This window comes from Myxine glutinosa, chromosome 6, assembly GCF_964187855.1.
Source record: "Myxine glutinosa chromosome 6, kmMyxGlut1.1, whole genome shotgun sequence".
NCBI classification, from domain to species: Eukaryota; Metazoa; Chordata; class Myxini; order Myxiniformes; family Myxinidae; genus Myxine; species Myxine glutinosa.
In genome coordinates this window covers 141570391-141584704 of record NC_136266.1, presented here as the reverse complement: position 1 = coordinate 141584704, position 14314 = coordinate 141570391, and the positions used below count along the sequence as shown (strand labels likewise).

The window sequence follows — 14314 nt, the reverse complement described above, 5'->3', positions numbered from 1 at the left end:
GAATATGGATTCGAATATGAGGTGTAATGTATCTCGACAAACTGCGATCAATTGTCGTACGCGTTTATTCACTCTGCCGATCAAGGCCCGATCCACAGCAGCGCCATCCGAGGTCTGGCGTAGGGATACAACCCGGTCCCGGTCCCGGTGTAGGGATACAACGGTGAATATTTGCACTGCATACATGACATGAGGATTATTTAATTTTTTAAGTGTTTCTTCAATCTTCACCATTGGGAGATAGAGCCAAAAACTCTATCTCTATTCTCTATTTCAAAAACTGCACTGCCAAAAAAACTATTTCAAAAACTCTATAGAGCCAAAAACCAAAAACACAGCAGGATATCACAAAAAGTTATGGTTGGATTTGGACAAAACTTGGACAGGTTTTGTGTGTGACAAGGAAGAATAAATTACATTTTTGTGAAGATCCGGATCAGGATCCAGCTAGTATAATTTTAAAGTGATTCTTCACCATTGAAGTGATATGGCGAACCAGGTGGAGGTATGCTCTGTAGCTACCGAGTGCCATTCTAGTTTAATATAGTACAATAAGTGCAGTGAAAGCGTGATTACAGGTGTGTAAACGTTCACTGGCAACGCTGGCGGTGTATTCTACACGTAGTACAATGAAAGGGCGATTACGGCGGTGTAAACGTTCACTGGCATCGCTGGCTGTGTATTCTACACACAGTACACGCAGTGAGAGGGCGATTACGGCGGTGTAAACGTTCCCTCGCATCACTGGTGGTGCATTGTATACAACACTGCACTGCTGTTTATACGGCACCACTCTAAATGTGAATCTTTTTCAAAATATAAATTATTGTGTTAAAATAAAAGACTGAGCAAATTGTTGCAAAAAATCTTTTCCAAGGATTCTGGTGTTCTATTGGCAATCAGCTTGTGGAGCGTTCCTGCGTTCGCCAAGCTTAAGCACTCAAGCAAGCACTCCAACGAGACGATTGATGAGGAACGGTTTGGCAAGTGACAGCAAGCCTGTTGATAATGGAAGACAAAGGTGTCGTTCGACGACAAATACATCCAGCCCAGGATAATATCCATATTTTGCCGCATCTCCGCCTCTTCCTCTTTCTTTTCTCACCCTCTTCTGCCTTTTTTGTTTATTTTTGATTTTGACGCTTTGATGTCTCATGAATAATAATAGAATACCAATTGTTATATCCAGGAAGATCAAGGGTTTTTAGTGGTGTATATGTATACTTGACTTGTAGAATCTCCTGCTTACCTTTTTTGATCAAATATTTGTAGTTTGTACTTGAAACTCGAAAGAAACACATCTATGCTGAATATATTTTATTCTACCAAAAAAATCTAAAAGTTAATGGAAAAGAAAATGCGTCAGGTTTAAGGGATGGAAACCTTACACAGGAAGATTATGAAAGTTATAATTGTTTTTCGAATATTTTCAAACAAAACTACTTCCATCACATCTGAAGCCTGTTTTGGGCATTCTGAGTGAAAGAAATGTACATTTTAAAACGTCCACCAAGGTTGCTGTTGACGTTATTCGGTAAGTGCGGGTCGTGGCCATTTCCGTGCGGTAGCTGAGTGCATTGAATGAAGAAACCGAGCGCTGTTCACGTGACGACCAAAGCCGTTTCCACTGCCCGAAGGAGGTGATCGAGCGACAACGTGAGTGAAACGGCGGCAAGGTTTCCTTCGAGCGACACCTGTTAGTGTTAGAGGTTCGTGTGCGCCCATGTCCAGGTTAACACGTATTAAACGATATTGTGCGTTAGTTTTCGGTGGATCTCGAATCGTCCACCCCGCTCGTATTCGAACCTTGTGTCCCCCCTGTCGCCGCCATGCAGGCCTTGCGATGCTGCGCGCTGCTGGGGTTCCCTCCGCTGTGCACCTGCTGTTGCTACTTTTGGCCACGCATCCGATACGAAGCGGTGCCAGCAACCCTGGCTTTCACGACGTTGATGATGAGGCGGATGATGATGATGATGATGATGATGATGATGGTGATGAAGAAGAAGATGATTTTGCGGAGTTTGAGGATTTGGACGACGAGGCCCCATCCCACGTCCCATCAGCAGGTCTCAGCATCACTCACTCATCATCCTTGCTTAACCCTCCTTATTAAACATGTCTGTGTGGGCAAAATGGGGAGACGTGTTGTGATGTTGTTCTTCATGGGTAGTGGAGACGGATGGAGAGGATGATGTGCTGATCGATGACGTGGATTCTGTGGATGGAGAGGTGGACGACGACGACGATGTTTCTCTGGAAGATGAGGATCGTATTGATGAGGTAAGGGACGTTACGAGATACCTGTCGTGCCATTGGATCTTAAACATGCAAATTTCAATGTAAAAGTGTTGCAATAAGTAATCATTAAAAATCTCAAGTTACCTGAAGTATATCTCAAAGTATTCGTCAATCTGCTAGACGTATGACCTGTCTTGTCCTTGTTCGATTCTACATATGACTATAAATTGTAGGATTGGAGCTTCGCAGGTGCGGCGTTAAATCCCAAAGTCCGCCTTCCCTCTGATGGACGTTAAGTCGGGTGTCCCATCTGCTGGCATCAGCTGATGGACGTCAAACATCCCACGGTGTCTCTTGCTTGGAATGGGCGAGTTATCGCTGGCTCTCTGATTACAATTCCTGCCCAAATCGCTTTGGTCAAGCTCCGCGTTTGCGGGGCCGTTTCGTAACGACTTTGGCCTAAAACTTTGCTGACTGACTCGGCAAGGAATTGGGAATAACTGGGTCTGTTAAAGTATGACTAGTTTTCGAGTTCCGTCACGTCTTGTCTGACTTCTGGTGACGTTCACGATAAGATTTCTCCAAACATCCATATCTTGCGCTGCTTCCCGAAGCTCTGATTTTCAGCCTTTACCCCATCCATCAGGTACATACACAGTCTTGCTCTTCTTCCCTCAATCATACTTGGCATGGTTTATTTCTCTCGACTTTCGTTTTCTCCACACATGATGTGTCCAAAGTATGACAGTTTCTGTTTTGCTATCAAAAGTAGAATTAATGGTTTTTTTTTTTTGGGGTTTTTTTTGTATACAAGATCGAGGCTCGTGAAAGCTGACATGAATCACACAAAAAGTGAAACCGACACATAAAACACAAAATAAGGGGAGCGGTAGACAAGATCGGGAGAGAGGGGGAAGGACACAAATGCAACATTTGAGAGCAGGGACATCAAGAGAACTGTGGGAGGGAGAGGGCTTGGGGGGAGGTGGGAAAGGTATAAAACATATGCACTCTGCAAGGACTTCCAGGGAAGAAGTTGAAATTTCAAAAAAGTGTATCTGGGGTGAATTAGCGGGGGTAGAAAAGATCAAGGTTTTGGATGGGGGACGATAAGAGATGGTGGTGAACAGCTGTTTTAAAGACCTGGAAGGAGGAGTGGGATTGAAGGGAGTGGGGGAGTTTGTTCCAGAGGTGGGAGAAAAGGGGAATGAAAGAGAAGGTGAGCAGAGAGCCTAGATTTTGGCAGTTTAACCATAAGAGGGTTGCTGGCAGATCTTGTGCGACCTGTCGGAATATTTGGGGGACAGAGCACAGAGAGAGCTGGGGGAGCAAGGCCGGAGAAGAGTCGGTAGAAGACAGGAAGACAACCAACCTGCCTGCGGTGAGTGAGTGAAAGGCCCTCGGAGTTATCTTCATCGCAGGAGATTCCAATGATTCTGAAGGCTTTGGTTTCAACAGTGTGAAGACGAGCTAGGTGTGAGGCAGGAGCACCGGCCCAGAGGGCCCACAGTATTCCATTGAGCTGCGGATGAAAGCCTTGTATGTGGTGAGGAGCTCAGGTGTGCCAAGGAAGGACTTCGCACGACAGAGGATGCCCAGTCGGCGACTGACTTTGGCGGCCAGCTTGGAAATGTGGTTTTCCCAAGAAAGATCATGGCAGATAGTGAGACCCAAAAGCTTGAGCGACAGAACTTTTTGGAGAGGATTGTTGAGAAAGTAGATGGGAGGGTTTGCCAGTCTGTCTTTTTGGAGACACATAGTAAGAGTGTGAGATTTGTCAGGATTGAAAGACATGTTCCACTTGTTTGACCAGTCTGTGATTTTGTCCAGGTCTGCAGAGAGTGAGGAGGCTGCAGACTGCCGATCTGAGGGATGAGGAATGGAGCGGCAGAGAGTGGAGTCATCAGCAAAGAGATAGAGAGGATTTTCCAGAGAGTCGGAGAGATCATTGATGAAGACCAGAAATAGCACAGGGCCCAGAACACTACCTTGGGGAACTCCAGCCAGAACAGGAAGAGGGAGATGAGAGAAACCCATTCAGGGCCACACGTTGACTATGACCAGAGAGGACGTCCGCAAGCCATGCGTGGGGGTTTCCATGGATACCATAGGAGGAGAGTTTTGTGAGCAGTGCTGGGTGCCAGACCGTGTCGAAGGCACGTGATATGTCGAGGGAGACAGCTCTGATTTCCTGTTTGGCATTTAATTACATTGAAAATTGTTTATACTAGGGCATGCCCGTACTATATATATATCTAAAAGTATATCCCCCCCCTCTATTTACATGCAATGGTTTGGTCCAAAGCGAACGGCTTGCGAGTACGGTGACAATCCCCCCCCTCTATTTACATGAAATGGTTTGGTCCAAAGCGAACGGCTTGCGAGTACGGTGACAATCCCCCCCCCCCCTCTATTTACATGAAATGGTTTGGTCCAAAGCGAACGGCTTGCGAGTACGGTGACAATCCCCCCCCTCTATTTACATGAAATGGTTTGGTCCAAAGCTAACGGCTTGGCGCTTGCGGAGTTTGGTAAAGAAATCGCCATCGCGTGCACAAATGCGCAGGAAAGCGAATGAATCGCAAATTAGTTTTAATTAGTTTTAAAACATAGTTTAACGCCCGAGCGAGTTTAACGCAATCGCAAATCGCATCGCAAAGCGAAAGAATCGCAAATTAGTTTTAATTAGTTTTAAAACATAGTTTAACGCCAACATAGCGCCAACATAGTTTGCCGACGGGAAATAAATGAATACGCTCTCAAATGTGCCATCCGAGGCAGAGTCTGTTCGCCACGTTCGGCACACGTGATAGCTCGCTGCTCTCTGATTGGTTGAATCGTTTTTTGGACATAGCTCGGTAACTACTTCGGCGATTAATTTAAAACCTTGAAAAGGCACATCCTCGGGTCCCCAGCAATATACCTGGCAAGTTTCAAGTATATCGGACCGGTAGTTGTCGAGAAACAGCGGTCACAGACAAACATACAAACAAACATACACACAGAGATTAGTGGAATTATAGATAGACTAGGGCATGCCCGTACTATATATATAGGACGTGCCCGTAAGTGCGTGATGTTACCGTACAATGAATGTATCGTCCCGACGCCGCAGCTCGGATGGCGCTGCAGTTAATCGGGCCCCCAAATTCCTCATCGACGATAACTAAACAATATATTATATGAATCGCACCGTACATACCTCCTTCTAGATCTTGTTCTTGTCTTGATATACTCACTCAGGCTCACTCTATCACGACTGAGTCCTCCCAGCTCCTCCAAATGGCGCCCGCTCGCCGCTACGTAAGTCCGGAAGTGACGTCCTCATTTGACTGTCCGGAAGGTCGCATATCGCAGGAAAGCGAAAGAATCGCAAATTAGTTTTAATTAGTTTTAAAACATCGTTTAACGCCAACATAGCGCCAACATAGTTTGCCGACGGGAAATAAATGAATACGCTCTCAAATGTGCCATCCGAGGCAGAGTCTGTTCGCCACGTTCGGCACACGTGATAGCTCACTGCTCTCTGATTGGTTGAATCGTTTTTTGGACATAGCTCGGTAACTACTTCTGCGATTAATTTAAAACCTTGAAAAGGCACATCCTCGGGTCCCCAGCAATATACCTGGCAAGTTTCAAGTATATCGGACCGGTAGTTGTCGAGAAACAGCGGTCACAGACAAACATACATACAAACATACAAACATACAAACATACAAACATACAAACATACACACAGAGATTGCTGGAATTATAGATAGATAGCATAATAAGATAGCAGGGTGTGCACATGGAAATAATTTTGGAAATGTTGAGGATGTTTTCTTCTCATTCGTGTCTGATGCCAAACAGAAACCTTTCAAACATACTGCATTCCGAGCTTGTGTGGCCTCTACCATCGTCATACTATATAAAAGTACGGTAACAAAAAACATTCTTAAAAATGTAAAAGGATGTGGGGATCATTGGCAAAAAACATGTAAACAAGACGAGAATGGTCACGAGATTATCAAGTGAAAGCAACCTGACGTATTTCTTTAATTAATTGTTGTTCCTTGTCCATCCCTCCATACATTTGCAATGACAGTATATGTTGATTGTTTCCATGTATGAATTTGACCAGTGATATATTAAACAGTTAAACACACACATGGTAAAGCTAATCAAATCGAGAGAGACGTCATTGGCCATTGCAGGCAGGACAATTATTCCAAGAAAGATGTACGGTTGATTTCACATGATAATTTATTGTGACCATCCCGAACTTGCTTACATGCTTTTTGCCATACTATCCCTACATCCTTTTACATTTAAAACAAATGTTTTTATTACTCGTTTCTCTATTTTAAAAAATACATTTACATATTTACTCACCAACTGTATTTAACGTCTGTCGTACTTCAATGAGGACAGGTCGACACCAAACTGCGTGGCTGCGTGCGTTCGAGCTTTAGGAATAGAAGAAAGTTCCTGCACTCCGTGAATGTGCTGTCATACCTGCAATAATTATCGTATTCAATTATAATTATCATATGTCTGGCAACACAGCATGGTCGGGTTGTTGGCGACTAAACCGACAGCCCTCACGACATCACCTGTTTGAAAAGAAGAAGAATGAAAACTAGATGTGTGCACTTTATATCTGCAAGCAGTTATGGCCAGGTATCCATTTGCCCCACTTTGATCCACCCCCCTTTGATCTGGCACGCGTCCACTTTAAAAAACTGAATTCAGATTTGGATTTCAAAAATTCAACTGAAATAAAATGCAGATTCAAAAGATTCAAAAAGGCTGTCAGACCATGTGACTTATGATGCTGAAATTGTCAATTTATGTTCCCAAAGACTCGTTGATTGATGTGAAACTTCATACACATGATCGAGTAAGCTGTTTTTTTTCTTTTTTCATGGAGCGGTTTCTGTAAAAAAGGTCCAAAGTTTTTCATTTTTTCTAAGATGGCTGCCACACCACGTGACTTATGACGTTATGTATATCATTAAAAATAATTCCACATGATTAGACACCTATGGTGAAAATGTTGTGTCAATCACTCAAGCGGTTGCAGATAAAATGAATTTAAAAGGGAATAAACCCACAAAGCTCCGGCGCAAGAATAATACTAATCTATCATCTATCTATCTATTTATCTATCTATCTATCTATCTATTTATCTATCTATCTATCTATATATATAAAATAAAGTTTTTGTTACTTGCCGGAAAAGATTCCGGCAAGTATGTTGATCGGTTGGTTGGTTGGTCTGTCTGTCTGTCTGTTCGCAGTACTACGTCTACACCGTTGCACGTAGAATCGCCAAACTTTGCACACATATTTGTCTTGCACTGGAATAGACTATGCCCAATTGATGACGCCATCGGTCACGTGGTTCGGCCGCCATCTTGGAAAAACGGAAAAACTTTGCACCTCTATATCTCAAAGTGCTGAATAGAAAAAATTGAGACATGGCTCATTGTAAAGAACTCTCCATGGGGAATAAAATATGTTAATGATGATGTCATAGGTGCCTCCATTATGAAGTCATAATTCGACAAGTACAAAACTTCATCCTATCAAGATGAAATTTCTTGAGCATCGAGGAATAAATTAGTTTAGAAAACAAATAATGATGACGTCATCGGTCACGTGGTTCGGACGCCATATTTGTCCACAATGGCCAATTTAAAAAAGTACATCCCGGCAAGTCCTCAGTCTCTGACAGATTTTTCATTTGTTTTTTTGTCTGCACGTGCTAATCTCCTGAACGGTGAAAGATAGGAGGAAACCTCTGACACAAAAAAATGTCGGGACGGGCCCCGGGAAGGTTATAGGCTCGGCGAGGCCGGTCGAGGCCACCTCGGCCGGGCTGGGCCCATTTCGCAATTAAAAACTGGGCTGAATTATAGTAGTCAATCTTTTACGGCTGCGAGTAAAAGCTGAATTATAGTAGTAAATTCATTCAAAAAGGAACTAAAAATGTTGAGACGGCCCCGGGAAGGTTATAGGCTAGGTGGTGAGGCCGCTCTGGCCGGGCTGGGCCCATTTTGCAATTAAAAGCTGAGCTGAAATATGGTAGTCAATCTTCTATGGGCGCGAGTAAAAGCTGAATTATAGTAGTAAATTCATTCAAAAAGAACCCGGGCAACGCCGGGTGCTTTTGACTTGTAATATATAATAACAAGAAAGAGCAATCTGAGATTGTAGAACCTCGACAGGATGTGTTTTCAGTGGTTTTTAAGGATTTTGTGTTAAAAACAAATATGGCGGCCGAACCACTTGACCGATGATACCATAATTATTTTTTTATCCACCAATTTATCCCTTGGTGATGCTCAGGAAATTTCATCTTGATCAGATGAAGTTTTGTACTTGTCGAATTATGACGTCATAATGGAGGCACCTATGACATCATCATTAACGTATTTTATTCCCCATGGAGCATCCTTTACAATGAGCCATGTCTCAAGTTTTTTCTATCCAGCGCTTTCGGAGATATAGAGGTGCAAAGGTCTTCGGTTTTTCCAATATGGTGCCCATACCACGTGAGTTATGACGTCATAATTATCATTAAAAAATTCTACAGGTGGAGTTGCATCTATGGTCGAACTTTCCTGTCAATCGGACCAACGGTTGCTGAGAAAATCATAATTATTCTTTGCGGACAAACAGACAAACGTACCCAAATGCAATACCCTATCCTCCTGCGGGGGTAATAATAAACATACCCAAATCAATGGGGTACCAGCCTTTAAAGCTTGTTACCCTAATCTGATGTATGCGTATACCCTTATGTATGCGTCAGGAAGGGCATCTGGCCATAAAAACATTGCCTCAAACAGTGAACCATGATTGTCATGGGGCCTGCAAGGCTAACCCCCGCTCTAGCGGGGAAAATGGCCTTAAAACGATCATTCATTCATTCATTCATTCATTCATTCACCCTAATTACAAATGGGCTATTTTGAGTTGGTTAGTTTTGTAGCTCAGTGATGTTGTCAAATGTTTAATGAGTGAGGTGTCATTGGATGTGAAATCCTCCACAGACGACTGGTAGATAGATACTTTTAAAGTTTGTATCTTGTTATTTTTTTGAGAATTTGTATTGTATTAAACTTAGTTGGAGTGTCCTTGCCATCCCTACATAGGAAGTCTACTGACTTTCTGATAATTCAAGAAGTGTCTTGTTTGTTTATTTGACTTCTGTGTATTCCTAAAATGCTAGACTGAGTGTGTTGAAAACTGGTGGTTGTAATTGGGGTGTGCATGGCAAGGTGAAGGGTGGGTGGGGGGATGACCCCAGTTTTCTCAATGTAAATATTTGTGGAACAGTGCCACTCACGATGAGAGGTGGTATTACATGTCGTCGTAAAATTTGCAAATTCCAGGTGAATTAAACCATCCCTCCGGATGGCTTCTTCGCTGGTACTTGTCCAATGTTGGATGGTGTGTACATTGCCTCTTGGACTAATTTTTTTTTTTTCTTCTGTTTTTACTCTCCTGAATTTGTATTCCTTTTCTTCTTATTGGTTAATTTGAGTAAACTACCTTCTCATGTTTTGATATTTTGGTAAATTAGAGTGCGATAGCAATTTGGTTCCTGACCTTTCAGGGTGAGTTATTTGATGAGGAAGAATTTGAGGGTGTGGATGGGCAGCCAACTGTGCGAAAACCTGGGCAACAATCTCTTCATCTACATCAAGTAAGTGTTAAATACCAACTGGGGCAGCCCAATGCATTGCATAGTTGTCTGGATATTTCCCTCTTGATGCAAGTCCCATGAATTTGTCTGTTTGTAAATCATGGAAATCTGTTCATTTTCTTTGACGCTGTTCACCTGTTGCGAAATTCTTTGTTTTCTCCAGATATCGTATCAGTTGCCTAATGTAAATTGTGTAGTACAGTTCAGTCTATTTGCATTGTTTCAATTTAACGTTGTTAACACATTGTGACAGCAGCCAAGCGTATGCTAATGTGGGGATTCCACAGGTCACAGTGAAAAACGACGGATAAGCCAAGCATTGATTTACAGAAACTTTATTCACAAGAGCCGACAAGAACAGGATGTTTGTTCCTCTATTAACTCCGCGAAACTTCAAAGCTCTGAAAACTTTGTGAAACTAGAACAGAGGAATGAAGAACAAATATCGAGGAGCTAACTTGCTGATAAATTGACGTCATCACAGATTTTCCACTTGTATGTTGTCAAACGAAATCACATAATGCATCATACATTGACCAAACTGTTACATACCACCATATGTCCTCTTGATCACAAACTAAACAGGAGATGGAAAGCAACTGCCTTTACCATGCTTCTCCCATGTTTCTCCTGTGTTGAGAAATTTTGTTTTCTCCAGATATCTCCTGTCCTCATTTCCACTAGCCACTCAAGGAACATGGGCGTGCATGGCTTTGTCAACTAACAACTAACGTCGCACATGTTATGGGACAATAGTCAATTTAAATCATGCTCGTCCGATATAACATCGTCAAAAATATTAAGTACAGTACTGTAGGGCTTGCGAATTTTTTAAATACAGTAGCGCACCGTCTGCTCGTGTAGAAGCAACAACATCGCGTTGCCTGCTAGTGGAGAATTGACAACATGGAAAGTGCATTATTTCCCCGGCTCATGTGTTTCACCCTATGGTGAAGTGTATTTAAGTATGTCTAATATGTACTTATTGAAGGATAAATTAAGGCAGGGTAACTAAAAATATTTCCCTGGCAATGCATCTTCCCTTTATAACACTATGCACAGTGCCTTCAGGAAATTATTCACACCCCATAACAAAAAAAAATTTCTTCCCCCAAGTTCATCCAGAGCTTTTGGTTTTGATTTGTAAACATCCTCTTTGGCGCAGCCACAAAGAAAAAGGTTGCATGCTGTAAGGAAGCCAGTCTGTAGGCCCTCTGACCGATCGACCATCCAGGAAAATGGTTGTCAAGCCAAGTTCAAATAGTTACAGCAAAAAGTGGAGAAGCACCATTTGGCATAAAAAGTGGTTCTTCAGCATTTTACCACTGAAAAATGGAAGGTCAAACAAAATGTTCTGGCATTTTGCTCCTGAAGCAAGCCAGGCAGTGATCCCTCCTTCTCCATATTTGCACACAAAATGAGAGGTTGCCAAAGCATTATTTAAACTAAACTTTTTATGCTGTTCGGCAATTATATTGAGTGAAGAAAAGATTAAGGAATGTGCCAAATGTGTAACTTAATTGAGTGCAACGAAAAGAATGTTATCTTTTTACGGGGAAGGTGGGTGGAGTTTACCTTGGTACAGTTAGAAATGTATAGTGTAGTATGGTCCATGTTTGTATGTATGCTGCATGTTTGAGAAGTGTTATGATTTATGGGAGTGAGACATGGGTAATGAACGTAGAGCAGCAACGAAGGCTGGAAAGGGTGGAAATGCGAATGGTTCAGTGGATGTGTGGAGTATCATTGAGAGAGAGGAAGACAAATGATGAATTGCGAAAGATGATTGGAATAGAGCCTGTGATGGATGCTGTGAAGAGAAACAGGTTGAGCTGGTTTGGTCATGTGTTGAGGAAGGATGAAAGTGACTGGTTGAGAAGAGTGATGGAAATGAATGTAGATGGAAGTAGAGGACCGGGAAGACCAAGAAAGACTTGGCTAAAGATGGTCGAAGAAGAAATGCGGGCAAGGGGGTTAACAAGGGGAGATGCAGAAAATAGGGCAAAATGGAGAACATTGTCATGCGGACCGCAAGGCTAACCCCCGCTCTTGCAGGGAAAATGGCCTTAAAATGCCTGTTGTTGTTGTTGGTCCATGTTTGGGTATTTAACCAATCTCAATGTATTAAGCAAGGAAATGAGCTTGAGAATTGTCTGTTCAAATGGGCACCATATGGAGGGTGGTGCGTTGTAAAAAAAATAGTTAAAGGGTTTAAAGTTGGGGTAGGCATCCATAAAGCCTCCTGTCACATCACTGGGTGGGGACCAGGAGGCCTTAGAAAGGGAAGGGAGGAGTTTTGTCATCCAGAAAGGTGGGGCTTGGATTGCCTCTGGAGAGCGAGGGGAGGAGCCTGGGTCTCGGGTTCTGTGGGCTCTGAGGAGAGGAGGAAATAATGCGAGAGGAGAGCGGGAAAAGGTTGCCTTGTCTGAGAGAAACATGTTCTTGGCTTGTCTGCCTGCCTGCTTGTGCTCCTGCTCCGTTGTCTGTTTCCTGCTTCGTTTGCCTGCTGCTTGTTCGTCTGTTTGTCGTCCTTCCTCACTGACTGCATCGCCTGCTTCATCGTCTCCCTGCTTTGTGACTGCTCACCATCTTCATTTCTACAGTAGGGCTAAGGCCTTCCCTGTTGTTCGTTTCCCGTCCCCCATCTGTGATTGAGTCCGGCGTGACGTGCCTTAGGATTCTTTAGAGTTTTATCTCATTGTATATTAATTATTTATTGGTTATTGTTTTTCTCTCCTTCCCTCCCATCCCGCCGTCAAATTCCTCCATTGGGTCAGCCTTCCCCTGTTGTTTTTCTTCGGGAAATAAACCCCATTTAAAAGGAGCTAAGGTCCTCGTGTGCTTTTGCGATTCTTGTGTGCTCAATTCGCTGGAATGATTTTCAAGTTTGTTTGACTGTCAGGCAGGCCGACATCATAAATATATGATGTCACTCCTGTCTGCGCATGCGCTATCGGGGCGAATTCAGAGACAAAGTACGGTAAAACGGCAAACTTGTCTTCCTGGTCATGTTCTGATTTGTGTTCAAAATATAACATTGCATTAAAATAAGTTGTTCCTCGATCATAAATTGGACTGACGGACGGACATCAACCAATTGCTTAACCCCGCTTTTCGCTTTGTGTGCGTGGGGTAACTACCATTCACAGTAATATGGGATTTCCTGCATGTTCCCAGGTTGTTGTCGGTCCAGGTGGTTGGGAACGCTACCAACTGGAGATACTCATGGTCACTGGGTTGCTTGCTTACATCCTTAACTACCTGATAGGCCGTAACCACAACTCTCAGCTTGCCCAGTCATGGTTTGCAGCTCATCGAGAATTGCTTGAGGCCAATTTCTCTCTTATAGGTATATTTTGCCATTTCAGGTATCTTTTTTTTTTCTTCTTTTTTTCATTGTACCATCTTTCTTGTTGGGTTTTGCTGATTTTCCATCTGTTTTAGGTGACACCGGAACAGAGAAGGAGGCCGTTAGCACTCTACAACTGAACCAGGAAAATGACCATGTATTTAGCCTATGGTGTTCAGGGCGTGTGTGCTGTGAGGGTATGCTTGTGCACCTAAAGGTGAGTTCAGACCTTGCATTCTAAAAAAGGCATGTTGTTGATATGTCCTTGAGCTGGGCATGTGCTGTGAGTTGTGTCTATTTCATTGTTGTTAAGCACAGTTCATGGCCAGCCAATTCAGCCAGGTTCTGGGTAATCCAGCAAAGCACGCATGTTTCAAATTTTGCTTTTAGCTGATTGGGCATCTTTTTTTTTTTTCTTTTTTTTTGTGACAATGCTTAAATTTGTTGATCCCTTGAGACATCTAGTGTATTGCCTGGCCATTGATTCTATATCTAATCCCAAGGCTTTAACTCCTTTTTTAACCTTGGCAGCCCAATGCAAGGGCAAATAAATGCCAAATTGAAGATTGTTAAAAAACTGAATCTGTGAAATTGATAGACTTTGAATGGTAATGAGTTATGCTCAGGAAATAGGCAAGTGCATTCATTGTTTATTTGCTAACCTTTTTTCCTTTCCAAACAGTTGCTCAAGCGGCAGGACCTGCTAAGTTTACTGGCTCGAATGGTGCGTCCAGCCATCGACCAAATTGTGAGTGATTGATTTACTAAAAGTATATACAATCACGTGAAAAAGTAAGTACACCCCATGTAAAGTTTTGACTTTTTCAACATATTTCAACATACAGCTATTTGATCTTCATTTCAACAATATTGATAGATAAAGGTGATATAATATAACAAATATCATGAAACATTTACATTTTGTAGTCCATTGTATAATTTAAATAAACATAAATGCAAATTTCGCATATGGAAAGAGTAAGTACACCCCTACATTTATCGCTACTTCAAATACCTAAAATTAGAATCAG

The 14314-nt window shown here is 42.6% G+C and overlaps 1 protein-coding gene across 5 annotated transcripts in view; it reads left to right on the top strand.

Moving 5' to 3' along the window:
• Positions 1-1375: 1375 nt before the first annotated feature.
• The window catches only part of CCDC47 (coiled-coil domain containing 47), a 67879-nt gene continuing 54940 nt past the window's right edge, over positions 1376-14314 (top strand). Inside the window, exons 1-8 of one of the 5 annotated variants that reach the window (XM_078780624.1) lie at positions 1387-1534; positions 1638-1700; positions 1836-2066; positions 2171-2280; positions 9845-9934; positions 13112-13283; positions 13379-13500; positions 13966-14031. In XM_078780624.1, coding sequence (XP_078636750.1) covers positions 1844-2066; positions 2171-2280; positions 9845-9934; positions 13112-13283; positions 13379-13500; positions 13966-14031 — 783 coding nt within the window. In that variant the 5' untranslated portion in view covers positions 1387-1534; positions 1638-1700; positions 1836-1843. Of the gene's footprint in view, positions 1710-1835; positions 2067-2170; positions 2281-9844; positions 9935-13111; positions 13284-13378; positions 13501-13965; positions 14032-14314 lie in introns of all 5 variants that reach the window. The other 4 variants (XM_078780625.1, XM_068121216.2, XM_068121218.2 and 1 more) reach the window with 4 other exon arrangements.